The 14,363-nt window shown below is 40.6% G+C and overlaps 1 protein-coding gene across 6 annotated transcripts in view; it reads left to right on the top strand.

The window, feature by feature from the left end:
• Nucleotides 1–14,363, top strand: part of Oatp26F (Organic anion transporting polypeptide 26F) — a 166,742-nt gene that overhangs the window by 56,776 nt on the left and 95,603 nt on the right. For all 6 annotated transcript variants that reach the window (XR_011716746.1, XR_011716745.1, XR_011716744.1 and 3 more), the window contains 4 exons: nucleotides 3,284–3,361; nucleotides 3,548–3,765; nucleotides 4,076–4,247; nucleotides 4,867–4,969. Coding sequence is in view for 3 of the 6 variants with exons in the window: in XM_071693724.1 (XP_071549825.1) it covers nucleotides 3,284–3,361; nucleotides 3,548–3,765; nucleotides 4,076–4,247; nucleotides 4,867–4,969 (571 nt within the window). In the remaining 3 variants the exon portion in view is untranslated. The remainder of the gene's footprint in view (nucleotides 1–3,283; nucleotides 3,362–3,547; nucleotides 3,766–4,075; nucleotides 4,248–4,866; nucleotides 4,970–14,363) is intronic.

Raw genomic sequence — 14,363 nt, 5'->3', positions numbered from 1 at the left:
GGAGAGGATGTAACTGAGACATATGCAGTGTAAAATGCCATAAGTGAACAGCTTTAACAAATTACATGCTTAGTATGCCTGTGAACCTAGCATTTTTGTTTTGCAGATTTTAATTCAAAGTAAATATATTCAGGCCACAGTGTGTTTAATGAAAACTTTGTCCTGTGGATATGCCTAGCAGTTAATTCACTCATTCATTCATAATGATTTATGAAACACTCCCATAACCATCAGAGAGAATTTTGTAGACATCAAACTCTCTCTCTCTACAAAACTTGAAAACAAGAACTCAGCACCATTATCGACCAAACTTCTGTCACATCTAAGTGTGATGGAAGACACAAGAGGGATTACTGATACAGTGGAAGAGAGCAAGGGAAAGAATACTAAAGGAAATGACACAGGGAAGAAGGTGAATGATGATGCAGAAATGAACTATCAGAGTGAATTTCAGGAAGTCACTGCAGACTCTGGCTCAGATATGAAAAGGAATGATCTGAGAGCCATAATTGGTTTCATTTTCTTTCTTTTGCCCTATTCAGTTTTCATATGAGATGCCATGATTAGAGCATGTTTCTGCTCTTGCTATATCAGTTACTATAAAATAAAGATGGGATGAGAAACATTCAAGTAATATGATAGATGTGGATATGGAAATTGGAGAGTGTGAGATAAAGGAAGGCACTGTTGGTAAAGCAAGAACATGCTTGAAATGCCAAGTATGTGAATATTATGCGAAGGGAATGTGCATGTGTGATAGATCAGGCAAACTGTACTGGGAACACTAGATTTCAGCACCACAAAAGAATGTCTCAACATATTTGAGAAAGGCGAATGCTACTATGGAGAAAGGAGTAGATTCTGCTCCCAGGAAATATTCAAATCATTACCGGAGGAAAGATGTTTTAACCAGTACCACCAGACTTGTTTTGTAACAGAAAATGTTAGTCTCATACCTTGAGGAAAACAAGAAATATTCCAAGGAAAGAAAATCCAGTGATGATCCTTTTCATAGTACTGATATTGTCGTGAGCAAAATACTGTTGTGTTCCAGTGACACCTTTCATTTCAGGGTGGGAGTAATTTCAGAGGTAGAAAGTATGCAAAGAAATTTTACACCCCACATTGCTGTAGAAGATCTGAACTACTGGGAGTGACTGAATACAGAAGGGAGAGGTATATGTTAGCTTATGCCTAGAAAATTTTTGAAGGTATGGTTCCCTACTTTCTCACAAGAATAGTTCTGTTGGTATTACAGGCATGAAAGATTTTGTAGAATACAGCCACTGGATCCTAGAATTGCCTTCAGCAAAGTAAGGGAAAGTAATTTAGATATCTGGGGTCAAAGACTGTGTAACACATTACTTAAAGCCATTAGAAGCAGTACAGGGCTTACTATACAGGGCTTACCCTGGAGAAAGTTTAGAAGGCACTGGATAAGAATCTACAAAGCTTGTCACACCAGCCAAGCTGTGATAGATACATGTGGTTTGCAGTTTCAAACATCCAGGTCACCTAATAATCCATCTCAGCGGCTTGGACCCAGCCTAAGGTGTGGGGGTAGAAGAGCCTAGAAGATATTGTAAGGTAAAGATGATGTAAAGCTGCCCGATCTGGCTTCCTCTGGCAGGTACACAAAGGACCTCACCTTCTGACAGGTATAAATAGTACCCAATCACATGGCAAGTACAGCTGGGACCATGTTATGTCAGTAAATATAGGAACCATGCTTTGATGGCTGTAGCCAAGACCCATTCTCTGACAGCTACAACTGAGACCCATTCTCTGACACGTACATGTAGGACATATGTTTTTCATATTACCAAAGATATGGTTCAGTGAGGGATATTCAAGTCAGCTGTATAGTTCCAGTGATCACAAAAAGCCTGGTGTGCATCCATCCCCCATGTATTTTCAAAGGTGATATATGGTTATGGTTTATTGTGGTTGCAAGCATATGACACACTTAGGGTAAAATCATTGTACATCTGGTCACTGAAAATAGTTTCTAATGGTGTTAGCATCATCAACCCATCTCTGTGTGCCTTCGGCTATCTTGAGGAAGCAATATGCTTTCTTTACTCTTACAGGCTGCCACTTCATTTTGAGAACTTTGTTTGTGGGTGCTATATTTCTTCCAACCTGTGCTTCAAGATTTTTGACTCACCTTTCGAAGGAGAAGAAAGCTCGAATTCTCATCTGGAAGCAAGAAAATAAGGGTGCAAGTGCCCTAAGCATTCAGAACACTTGGTCAGGTAGTTGCTTCTTGCAGCACCTCAACAGTGCCTTCGGCTATCTTGAGGAAGCAATATGCTTTCTTTACTCTTACAGGCTGCCACTTCATTTTGAGAACTTTGTTTGTGGGTGCTATATTTCTTCCAACCTGTGCTTCAAGATTTTTGACTCACCTTTCGAAGGAGAAGAAAGCTCGAATTCTCATCTGGAAGCAAGAAAATAAGGGTGCAAGTGCCCTAAGCATTCAGAACACTTGGTCAGGTAGTTGCTTCTTGCAGCACCTCAACAGTGCCTTGCTTCATTCAGATGGAAACCCTGTGGAACCAAAACAGACCTAGAATGCTTCAGAAACCTTTGCCATTTCCATGTCCTCACATCAGCACATGGCAATCAAGGCCAAAGAAGAGCTGACAAAGTAATAATATGTAAGTGTGACACTGCCTTTGAAAATGTTTGGGGAAGCAGATAGATTTTGTGGACACTGAAGTGTCTCTCTGCACTGTTAAACCGAACAACTTTCCTTTAATTACATCCACTTCAAACTTTTGCCTTTCACACGCTAACCCAAACTCAGACACCAACTTTTGCAATATTCTCAATTGAATATACCACCAGCATGATGTCATCAACAAACAGCAATTGGCTTGCTTCTCAGACCCCCAATGCTCCTCTTTCCACAACCATTGCATTTACAAGAATGCCAATGCAAAATAAGTTGATGTATGATAAGAAGAGATTGAGTTATTATACAAACTCACACTTGGCATACCTCTGCCTGTCTTGACTAGTTTCACTTTGTGGTAAGTAGGCACATGGACCCCATAACATTAAGTAGGCATATGGACCCCATAAAATTAAGTAGGCATATGGACCCCATTCATTAAGTAGGCATATGGCCCCATAACATTAAGTAGGCATATGGACCCCATAACATAAGTGTTGTCTTATCATGTAGTTTTTAGCTTTATTTTTTAGATTTGATCTTGTTTCTTACATTTGAATCCTATGGTAAATATATTTTGTTTTACAATGCTGTGTTATTTCCCAGGAATGGTTGTGAATGGATTTGTAAATGTGTGTATCACAACAATAGAGAAGAGATTTGATCTGCGGTCAACAGACACAGGTAAGAGAAATCTAATGTATTTCATATGTAATATATTTCATATGAAGATTTTTCTTTAGAAAAATGATTGTTATATATATCTAAACCAGCATTTATGAAATATAAGGCTTTCTGATCCTTGTTTTTTATGTTCTTGATGTTAGTGGATGGGCATAAAATTTACAGTTTGTTTCAAATGACTGTCAGGCCTGATAGCTGGAGCATACGACATTGCATCTGTGTTGTGTTCAATACCTGTGTCTTATCTGGGGTCACGGTCGGGCAGCTCCAAGCCACGCTGGCTAGGCTGGGGTGTTTTCATCATGGGCCTTGGCTCTTTTGTCTTCACTCTTCCCCACTTTGGTTCTCCAGCCTACAGTCCTGGTAGCTCTGAGACTGCCTCTTTCTTTTACTGCTTACGAGAGGTAAGTACCCACCAAATGGGTTGTGCTATAACCTCAGGTTTAGGAAGGTGTCTTTGATAAGAAGCCACTGTCCATTTCCAATTCAGTATTTGTTTACTAAGAATTATTTTTGTTCAATGAAATGAAGATGAAAGAAAATACCTTTATCATTTTCAATTTATTTGGCATACAATGGTCATTATATGTAATTTGAAGTTTTAAAAATTGTTTTAAGCACTTTGACATGCAGATGATATGACTTAAACATATGTTCTGATACCTCCCACATACATGAAGTTAAAAATGTATGCCTTTTTGGATGTTTGGCCAGGGTGGCCGAGAGTCTCACTGTGGTGTAGTAGTGGAAAACTGGCTGTCCTCATTCCGACATATCTTTGTGCTTGGACAATTCCTTCATGGTGTTGGTGCCTCACCACTCTACACTCTTGGCATCACCTACCTAGATGAGTCTGTCCCCATCAAGATGTCGTCATTATATCTTGGTGTGTGCCTCAACATCTTGTAAACTGTTTTATCCATGTAACTTATCATATTCATTCAGTCATAGAAAGGAAATAGTTATGAATGATCTTAAATTAGATCACTGTGCCTGTTGTTGATTCATTTTAGTGTTAATCAAATCTGAATAGAGTTACATATTACAATAATTTTATTTCATATACTGATGGCATTACCTTTTAGTCATACCATCTAGACTTTAAGTAGATCTTTTTTATGAGAATGCCTTATTAGCGACTAATTTTCATATTGCTAGTATGTTGCTCATTTACAGAGAAATGTGAGCATTGTATCTACTGAAGTACTTAAACAATCCTTGCTTGTGCTTTTTTTGCCCATATAAAAGCAATATTTATAGTTGAGAATGAATAAGTAAATCTAGAAGTTACAAAGATGTGCCACTGATTTAAAAAGAAATTTTGTAAAGCAAAAATTTTGGGGTATCATACATGGATACTGAAGACATTACAAAAATTTTACATTTGATTGAAATGAGCTAGAATGAGGCATTTCATATTAGTTTTAAGCAAGATGCACGCTAGTCCATACCATAAACGTTTTTATATAGTTATAGATAATAACAAGGGTATATTGTTGATGCAGGCATCTTCTGTGCCATGGCAGTCGTTGGGCCAGCCCTTGGTTATGTACTAGGTGGCCAGTTTCTCAAGATCTACATTGATGCTCCAGGCATTGACCCTGCCAGGTAAGAAAAAGCTGTTCTAATATGAAAGTATGTTAAAAATTAGATCTTCATGTATGAATTTTTTTTTTTTTTTTTACTATTATTAGCTTTATTTTTCATACAAGTCTGCTATTTCTTGCAAGAGTGAGGTAGCACCATGAACCCAGGAATGAGCCCAAAAGGAAAAAAATCGCCTCTTGGCTCCTTCCTTTCTTCATCAATTGGAAAGTAATACAGGAAAGGATTTTCACTCCTCCTCTAGTTATCTTTCATAACTCAAAAGATAAATGGGCAGCATTATTACTCCCCTCTACCTATGCATTATTATTATATTTTTCATACTTGTTCCCCTTTTTTTTGTGTTAGCAAGGTTAGTACCAGAAACAAATAAAGAAAGGCTACATTCACTCACATCTTTCTCTAGCTGTCATGTGCAATGCACCAAAACCATAGCCCCCATTCCACAACCAGGCCCCACAGACCTTTCCAGGGTTTCCTCTGGTAGCTTCACATGGCCTGGTCAGTCTATTGACAGCATGTTGACCTCTGCATTCCACATCGTTCAAGTTAACTTTATCCCATGCACACCTTTCACCCTCCTGCATATATTCAAAATCTCACTATATTCTTCCATTTCCAATTTGGTCTCCCTCTTCTGCTTGTCCCCAACACTTAATACAAATATCCTCTTTTCAGTATCTCCTCACTCATTCTCTCCATATGTTTGAACTATTTCAGCACACCTTCAGCTCTCTCACCCATGCTCATTTTATTACCACACTTCTCTCTCTTACCTTTTTATTACTCACTTGATCAACCAACCTCACACCATCACTACAAGACCTTATTGATAACATAAAAGCCATTTTTCTTCAACCCCATTCTGTTTCTCTAATCCAGCTGATGCACCAAGGGGCAATATCTACTTTTTAAAGCCTATTATTTATGGACAATATTTGCAAAGCTTGTGAAAGCTGCAAATAATGATGGGGAGGAATACTGGAAGTCCTTTACCAATAGGGTTGCCATCATGATCATTTGTGAGGCTTGGAAGGAAATCACCAGTGTTTGTTTATTTTTTTTATTATACTTAGTTACTGTCTCCCGCATTAGAGAGGTAGCACAAGGAAACAGACGAAAGAAATGGCCCAACCCACCTACATACACATGTGTATACATAAATGCCCACATTCACACTTATATACATACCTATACATTTCAATGTATACATACACATACATACAGACATATACATATATCCCTGGGGATAGGGGAGAAAGAATACTTCCCACGCACTCCTCACATGTCATAGTAGGCGACTAAAGGGGATGGGAGCGGGGGGTTAGAAACCCTCCCCTCCTTGTATTTTAAATTTCTAAAAGGGGAAACAGAAGGAGTCACGCGGGGAGTGCTCATCCTCCTCGAAGGCTCAGATTGGGGTGTCTAAATGTGTGTGGATGTAACCAAGATGAGAAAAAAGGAGAGATAGGTAGTATGTTTGAGGAAAGGAACCTGGATGTTTTGGCTCTGAGTGAAACAAAGCTCAAGGGTAAAGGGGAAGAGTGGTTTGGGAATGTCTAGGGAGTAAAGTCAGGGGTTAGTGAGAGGACTACTCCTGAAACAGGAGTGGTGGGAGTATGTGATAGAGTGTAAGAAAATAAACTCTTAGATTGATATGGGTAAAACTGAAAGTTGATGGAGAGAGATGGGTGCTTATTGGTGCATATGCACCTTGGCATGAGAAGAAAGATCATGAGAGGCAAGTGTTTTGGGAGCAGCTGAATGAGTGTGTTAGTGGTTTTGATGCACGAGACCAGGTTATAGTGATGGGTGATTTGAATGCAAAGGTGAGTAATGTGGCAGTTGAGGGAATAATTGGTATACATGGGGTGTTCAGGGTTGTAAACGGAAAAGGTGAAGAGCTTGTAGATTTATGTGCTGAAAAAGGACTGGTGATTGGGAATACCTGGTTTAAAAAGAGAGATATAAATAAGTATACGTATATAAGTAGGAGAGATGGCCAGAGAGTGTTATTGGATTATGTGTTAATTGATAGGTGCGCGAAAGAGAGACTTTTGGACGTTAATGTGCTGAGAGGTGCAACTGGAGGGATGTCTGATCATTATCTTGTGAAGGCAAAGGTGAAAATTTGTAGAGGTTTTCAGAAAAGAAGAGAGAATCTTGGGGTGAAGAGAGTGGTGAGAGTAAGTGAGCTTGGGAAGTACCTGGAGAGACTGAGTACAGAATGGAAAAAGGTGAGAACAAAGGAGGTAAGGGAAGTGGGGCAGGAATGGGATGTATTTAGGGAAGCAGTGATGGCTTGTGCAAAAGATGCTTGTGGCATGAGAAGAGTGGGAGGTGGGCAGATTAGAAAGGGTAGTGAGTGGTGGGATGAAGAAGTAAGATTATTAGTGAAACAGAAGAGAGAGGCATTTGGACAATTTTTGTGGGGAAATAATGCGAATGAGTGGGAGATGTATAAAAAAAAGAGGCAGGAGTTCAAGAGAAAGGTGCAAGAGGTGAGAAAGAGGGCAAATGAGAGTTGGGGTGAGAGAGTATCATTAAATTTTAGGGAGAATAAAAAGATGTTTTGGAAGAAGGTAATAAAGTGCGTAAGACAAGGGAACAAATGGGAACTTCAGTGAAGGGGGCTAATGGGGAGGTGATAACAAGTAGTGGTGATGTAAGAAGGAGATGGAGTGAGTATTTTGAAGGTTTGTTGAATGTGTTTGATGATAGAGTGGCAGATATAGGGTGTTTTGGTCGAGGTGGTTTGCAAAATGAGAGGGTTAGGGAAAATGATTTGGTAAACAGAGAAGAGACAGTAAAAGCTTTGTGGAAGATGAAAGCCGGCAAGGCAGCGGGTTTGGATGGTATTGCAGTGGAATTTATTAAAAAAGGAGGTGACTGTATTGTTGACTGGTTGGTAAGGTTGTTTAATGTATGTATGATTCATGGTGAGGTGCCTGAGGATTGGCGGAATGCTTGCATAGTGCCATTGTACAAAGGCAAAGGGTGAGTGCTCAAATTACAGAGGTATAAGTTTGTTGAGTATTCCTGGTAAATTATATGGGAGGGTATTGATTGAGAGGGTGAAGACATGTACAGAGCATCAAGTTGGGGAAGAGCAGTGTGGTTTCAGAAGTGGTAGAGGATGTGTGGATCAGGTGTTTGCTTTGAAGAATGTATGTGAGAAATACTTAGAAAAGCAAATGGATTAGTATGTAGCATTTATGGATCTGGAGAAGGCATATGATAGAGTTGATAGAGATGCTCTATGGAAGGTATTAAGAATATATGGTGTGGGAGGCAAGTTGTTAGAAGCAGTGAAAAGTTTTTATCGAGTATTTAAGGCATGTGTATGTGTAGGAAGAAAGGAAAGTGATTGGTTCTCAGTGAATGTAGGTTTGCGGCAGGGGTGTGTGATGTCTCCATGGTTGTTTAATTTGTTTATGAATGGGGTTGTTAGGGAGGTGAATGCAAGAGTTTTGGAAAGAGGGGCAAGTATGCAGTCTGTTGTGGATGAGAGAGCTTGGGAAGTGAGTCAGTTGTTGTTCGCTGATGATACAGTGCTGGTGGCTGATTCATGTGAGAAACTGCTGAAGCTGGTGACTGAGTTTGGCAAAGTGTGTATAAGAAGAAAGTTGAGAGTAAATGTGAATAAGAGCAAGGTTATTAGGTACATTAGGGTTGAGGGTCAAGTCAATTGGGAGGTAAGTTTGAATGGAGAAAAACTGGAGGAAGTGAAGTGTTTTAGATATCTGGGAGTGGATTTGGCAGCGGATGGAACCATGTAAACGGAAGTGAATCATAGGGTGGGGGAGGGGACGAAAATTTTGGGAGCCTTGAAGAATGTGTGGAAGTCAAAAACATTATCTCGGAAAGCAAAAATGGGTATGTTTGAAGGAATAGTGGTTCCAACAATGTTGTATGGTTGCGAGGCGTGGGCTGTGGATAGAGTTGTGCAGAGGAGGGTGGATGTGCTGGAAATGAGATGTTTAAGGAGAATATGTGGTGTGAAGTGGTTTGATCGGGTAAGTAATAATAGGGTAAGAGAGATGTGTGGTAATAAAAAGAGTGTGGTTGAGAGAGCAGAAGAGGGTGTTTTGAAATGGTTTGGTCACATGGAGAGAATGAGTGAGGAAAGATTGACCAAGAGGATATATGTGTCAGAGGTTGAGGGAAAAAGAAGTGGGAGACCAAATTGGAGGTGGAAAGATGGAGTGAAAAAGATTTTGTGTGATCGGGGCCTGAACATGCCGGAGGGTGAAAGGCATGCGAGGAATAGAGTGAATTGGAACGATGTGGTATACTGGGGTCGACGTGCTGTCAATGGATTGAACCAGGGCATGTGAAGCGTCTGGGGTAAACCATAGAAAGTTCTGTGGGGCCTGGATGTGGAAAGGGAGCTGTGGTTTCGGTGCATTATTACATGACAGCTAGAGACTGAGTGTGAATGAATGGGGCCTTTGTTGTCTTTCCTAACGCTACCTCGCACACATGAGGGGGGAGGGGGTTGTTATTTCATGCATGGCAGGGTGGCGATGGGAATGAATAAAGGCAGACAGTATGAATTATGTACATGTGTATATATGTATGTGTCTGTGTGTGTATATATACGTTGAGATGTATAGATATGTATATTTGCGTGTGTGGACGTGTATGTATATACATTTGTATGTGGGTGGGTAGGGCCATTCTTTCGTCTGTTTCCTTGCGCTGCTTCGCTGATGCGGGAGACAGCGACAAAGCAAAATGAATAAATAAATACATATCCATACTTGCTGCCTTCATCGATTCCCATCACCACCCCACCACACATGAAATGGCAACCCCCTCCCGCAGCGCATGCACGAGATAGCACTAGGAAAAGACAACAATGGCCTTATTCGTTCACACTCAGTCTCTAGCTGTCATGTGTAATGCACCGAAACCACAGCTCCCTTTCCACATCCAGGCCCTACAAAACTTTCCATGGTTTACCCCAGATGCTTCACATGCCCTGGTTCAATCAATTGACAGCACGTCGACCCCAGTATACCACATTGTTCCAATTCACTCTATTTCTTGCACGCCTTTCTTTCACCCTCCTGTATGTTCAGGCCCTGATCACTCAAAATCTATTTCACTCCATCCTTCCACCTCCAGTTTGGTCTCTCACTTCTCCTCGTTCCCTCCACCTCTGACACATATATCCTCTTTGTCAATCTTTCCCCACTCATTCTCTCCATGTGACCAAACCATTTCAATACACCCTCTTCTGCTCTCTCAACCACACTCTTTTTATTATCACACATCTCTCGTACCCTTTCATTACTTACTTGATCAAACCACCTCACACCACATATTGTCCTCAAACATCTCATATCCAACACATCCACCCTACTCTGCACAACCCTATCTATAGGCCATGCCATGCAACCATATAACATTGTGGGAACCACTATTCCTTCAAACATTCCCACCTTTGCTCTCCAAGATAATGTTCTTGCCTACCATACATTCTTCAATGCTCCCAGAATCTTCGCCCCCTCCCCCACCCTATGACCCACTTCTGCTTCACTTCCTCTAGTTTTTCTCCATTCAAATTTACCTCCCAGTTAACTTGTCCCTCAACCCTACTGAATCTAATAACCTTGCTCTTATTCACATTTACTCAGCTCTCTTCTTTCACACACTTTACCAAACCCAGTCACCAGCTTCTGCAGTTTCTCGTCCGAATCAGCCACCAGTGATGTATCATCAGCGAACAACAACTAACTCACTTTGCAAGCCCTCTCATCCACAACAGACTGCATACTTGCCACTGTATCCAAAACTTGCATTTACCTCCCTAACAACACCATCCATAAACAAATCAAACGACCATGGAGACATGACGCACCCCTGCCACAAACCGACATTCACTGGGTACCAATCACTTTCCTCTCTTCCTACGCATACACATGGCTTTCATCCTCGATAAAACCTTTCCACTGCTTCTAGCAACTTTATCTCCCACACCATATACTCTTAATACCTTCCACAGACCATCTCTATCATATGTCTTCTCCAGATCCATGAATGCTACATACAAATCCATTTGTCTTTCTAAGTATTTCTCACCTACATTCTTCAAAGCAAACAACTGATCCACACATCCTCTACCACTTCTGAAGCCACACTGCTCTTCCCCAATCTGATACTCTGTACATGCCTTGACCCTCATAATCAATACCCTCCCATATAATTTCCCAGGCATACTCAACAAACCTATACCTCTGTAATTTGAATACTCACCTTTATCCCCTTTGCCTTTGTACAATGGCAATATGCATTCTCCCTAACCCTCTCACTTTGCACACCACCTCGAACAAAACACCCTATATCATCAAGCACATTCAACAAACCTTCAAAATACTCACTCCATCTCCTCACTTCACCACTACTTGTTTACCTCCCCATTAGCCCCTTCATTGATGTTCCCATTTGTTCTCCTGTCTTATGCACTTGATTTACCTCCTTCCAAAACATCTTTTTATTCTCCCTAAAATTTAATGATACTCTCTCACCCAAACTCTCATTTGCCCTCTTTTTCACCTCTTGCACCTTTCTCTTGACCTTCTGCCTCTTTCTTTTATACACCTCCCAGTCAATTGCACTATTTCCCTGCAAAAATCATCTAAATGTCTCTCTCTTCTCTTTCACTAACAATCTTACTTCTTCATCTTACCACTCACTACCCTTTCTAATCTGCCCTCCTCCCACCTTTCTCATGCCACAAGCATCTTTTGCACAGGCCATCACTGCTTCCTTAAATCATCCTGTTCCTCCCCCTCTCCCCTTACATCATTTGTATGAATGGAATATGGCAGAACCTCTGCCCTCAGTTTGTTCATGGATACCAGGGTTTTGATGTCAACACTGAAGTATCAAGAGCACAGGCACATGTTGTGAAAATGAGAAGTTCTCAGATGAAGAGGAGGTGGTAAAAAAAAAAAAAAAAAGAAGGGGAAGCCAAGTAGGTGCACTCTTTCACTAGCAAGAGGTTAGCTGAAGCATTTCACCACTCTGACCTTGCTCTTTCTATATTTGACAAGGATAACCCAAACACAGAATGGAGTTCAAATTTGGCCTAAAATGCCAAGCTGACATTATCTCATATAAAGAAATCCTCCATGAGAAGACTAAAGGCTAAACAGACAACACTAGGTGTCTTTTTGAAGAATAAGGAGGACAAGCCATGAATATTTAGTGATGTAATAGCAGAATTCACTTGCCCATCACCACCACTTCCCACGACTTCATCATCTGACCCAGGTGACCCCCTTCCCTTGTAACTCCTCCATTTGCCCCCTCCCTCTCTGTCAGTACCAGCAAACAATTCAGGAACAGCAGTAAACATAACTTTTGGAATTAGTTCTGTTAATTTCTGTTTTTATTAATAAAATTCGTTGTACAGTATGTATATTATAGGATTTTATATTTCCAGATACATGTATACTTTTAAGGAGGTTTATTATGTGAGAAAACAAGGAAAGAGATGAGAACTTCAGTGAAGGGGGCAAAAGGAGAAGTGGTAGCAGGTACAGATGAAGTGAGGAGATGGTGTGTGTATTTTGAAGGACTGCTGAAAGCATTTGATGATTGGGTGGCAGTTGTAGGTAGTTTGGGCCAGGGTGGTATGCAAAGTGATATAGTCGATAGAGTCATGGAAAGTGGTTTGTTGAAGGGATAGAAGAAGCCTTGCAAGGGATAAAGTGTGGCAAGGCAGCTGAAATGGTTGGTATTGCTGTTGAATTTTTTAAGAAAGAGGATAAATTTATAGTTCATTGGCTAGTTAGGATTTTCAATGTATGTATGGATGGATCATGGTGAGGTGCCTGAGGATTGGTGGAATTGATACATGGTGCCATTGTATGAAGGCAAGGGGGATAAAGGTTTATATTCTAACTACAGAGGTATAAGTTTGTTGAGTGTGACTGGTAAGTTGTCTGGGAGAGTAGTGATTGACAATGGGACAGCATGTACGATGCATCAGATTGGGGTGGAACAGTGAGATTTCAGAAGTGGTAGAGGATGTGGGAGGAATACCATTAGAACCTGTGAAACGTTTCCATCAAGGGTATAAAGCATGTGTATGGGTAGGAAGAGAGGAGAGTGTATGTTTCCAAGTGAAGATTGGTCTGTGGCAGGGGTATGAGATGTCACCATGGGTGTTTAATTTGTGTATGGGTGGGTTGTTGAGGAAGGTAAATGTAAGTCTTGGAGAGAGGGGAAAGTTTGCACTCTGTAGAGGATGAGAGGGCTAGGAAGAGAGTTAATTGTTTGCTGCTGTTAAAGCACTGGTGGCAGATTTAAGTGTGAAACTGTAGGAGTTAGTGACTGAGTTTGGAAGGGTGTGTAAAAGGAGGAAGCTGAGAGTAAATGTGAATAAAAGCAAGGTAATTAGCTTTAACAGGGTTGAGGGACAAGTTAGTTGGGATTTGAGTTTAAATGGAGAAAAATTAGAGGAATATAAGTGTTTTAGATACCCCAGAGAGGACATAGCAGTGAATGGAACTAAGGAAGTGGAAGTGAGTCAGAGGTTGGGTGAGGAGCCGAAGGTTCTAGGACCACTGAAGAATATGTGGAGAGAGATCCTTATCAGGGAGGGCTAAAATGGGTATGTTTGAGGGTATAGTAGCCCCAACATTATGATATGGATGTGAGGCATGGGCCATAGATAAGACAGTGCAGAGGATGATGGGTGTGTTGGGAACTAATTGTTTGGGGACAATATGTGGAGTGAAGTGGGTTGACCAATAAATAATGAAAGGTTAAGAGAGAAATTTGATAATAAAAGGAATGTGGTTGAGAGAGCTGAAAAGGGTTTGCTGAAGTGGTTTGGACATATGGAGAGAATGAGTGAGGAAAGGTTTACAAAGATGATATAAGTGTCAGAATTGGAGGAACAAGGAGGATAGGGAGAACAAATTGGAGGTAGAAAGATTTTGAAAAAGATTTTGAGTGATCATTACTTGAACATGTAGGAGGGTAAAAGGCACAGGATAGAGGGAATTGGAATGATGTGGCATACAGGGGTCGATGTGTTATCAGTTGATTGAATCAAGTTATGTGAAGTAATCAGAGTAAATCACGAAAAGGTCTGTGGGGCCTGGCTGTGGATAGGGAGCTGTAGTTTCAGTGCATTGCACAAATCAGCGAAGGAATGGATGTGAGCAGCCCTTCTTCATCTGCCCCTGGCATTACCTTGCTAACTTATGAAATGATGATCAAGTGTGAAAGAATGTATACGTAAGTTTTTCACTGGTACAATAATTTGCAGTCTGGTTAATAATTAACCCCCAATCTCTATTATTTATATTATTTGATTTACGGAACCGTTTTCAAGAACTATCACAAAAATAGAGAGGTTTGTGTTATTATTGTATTA

The sequence above is a fragment of the Panulirus ornatus genome, chromosome 56 (genome assembly GCF_036320965.1).
Source record: "Panulirus ornatus isolate Po-2019 chromosome 56, ASM3632096v1, whole genome shotgun sequence".
In the NCBI taxonomy this organism is placed as follows: domain Eukaryota; kingdom Metazoa; phylum Arthropoda; class Malacostraca; order Decapoda; family Palinuridae; genus Panulirus; species Panulirus ornatus.
The sequence above is the reverse complement of the archived record's forward strand: the minus strand, read 5'-3'. Positions and strand labels throughout refer to the sequence as shown.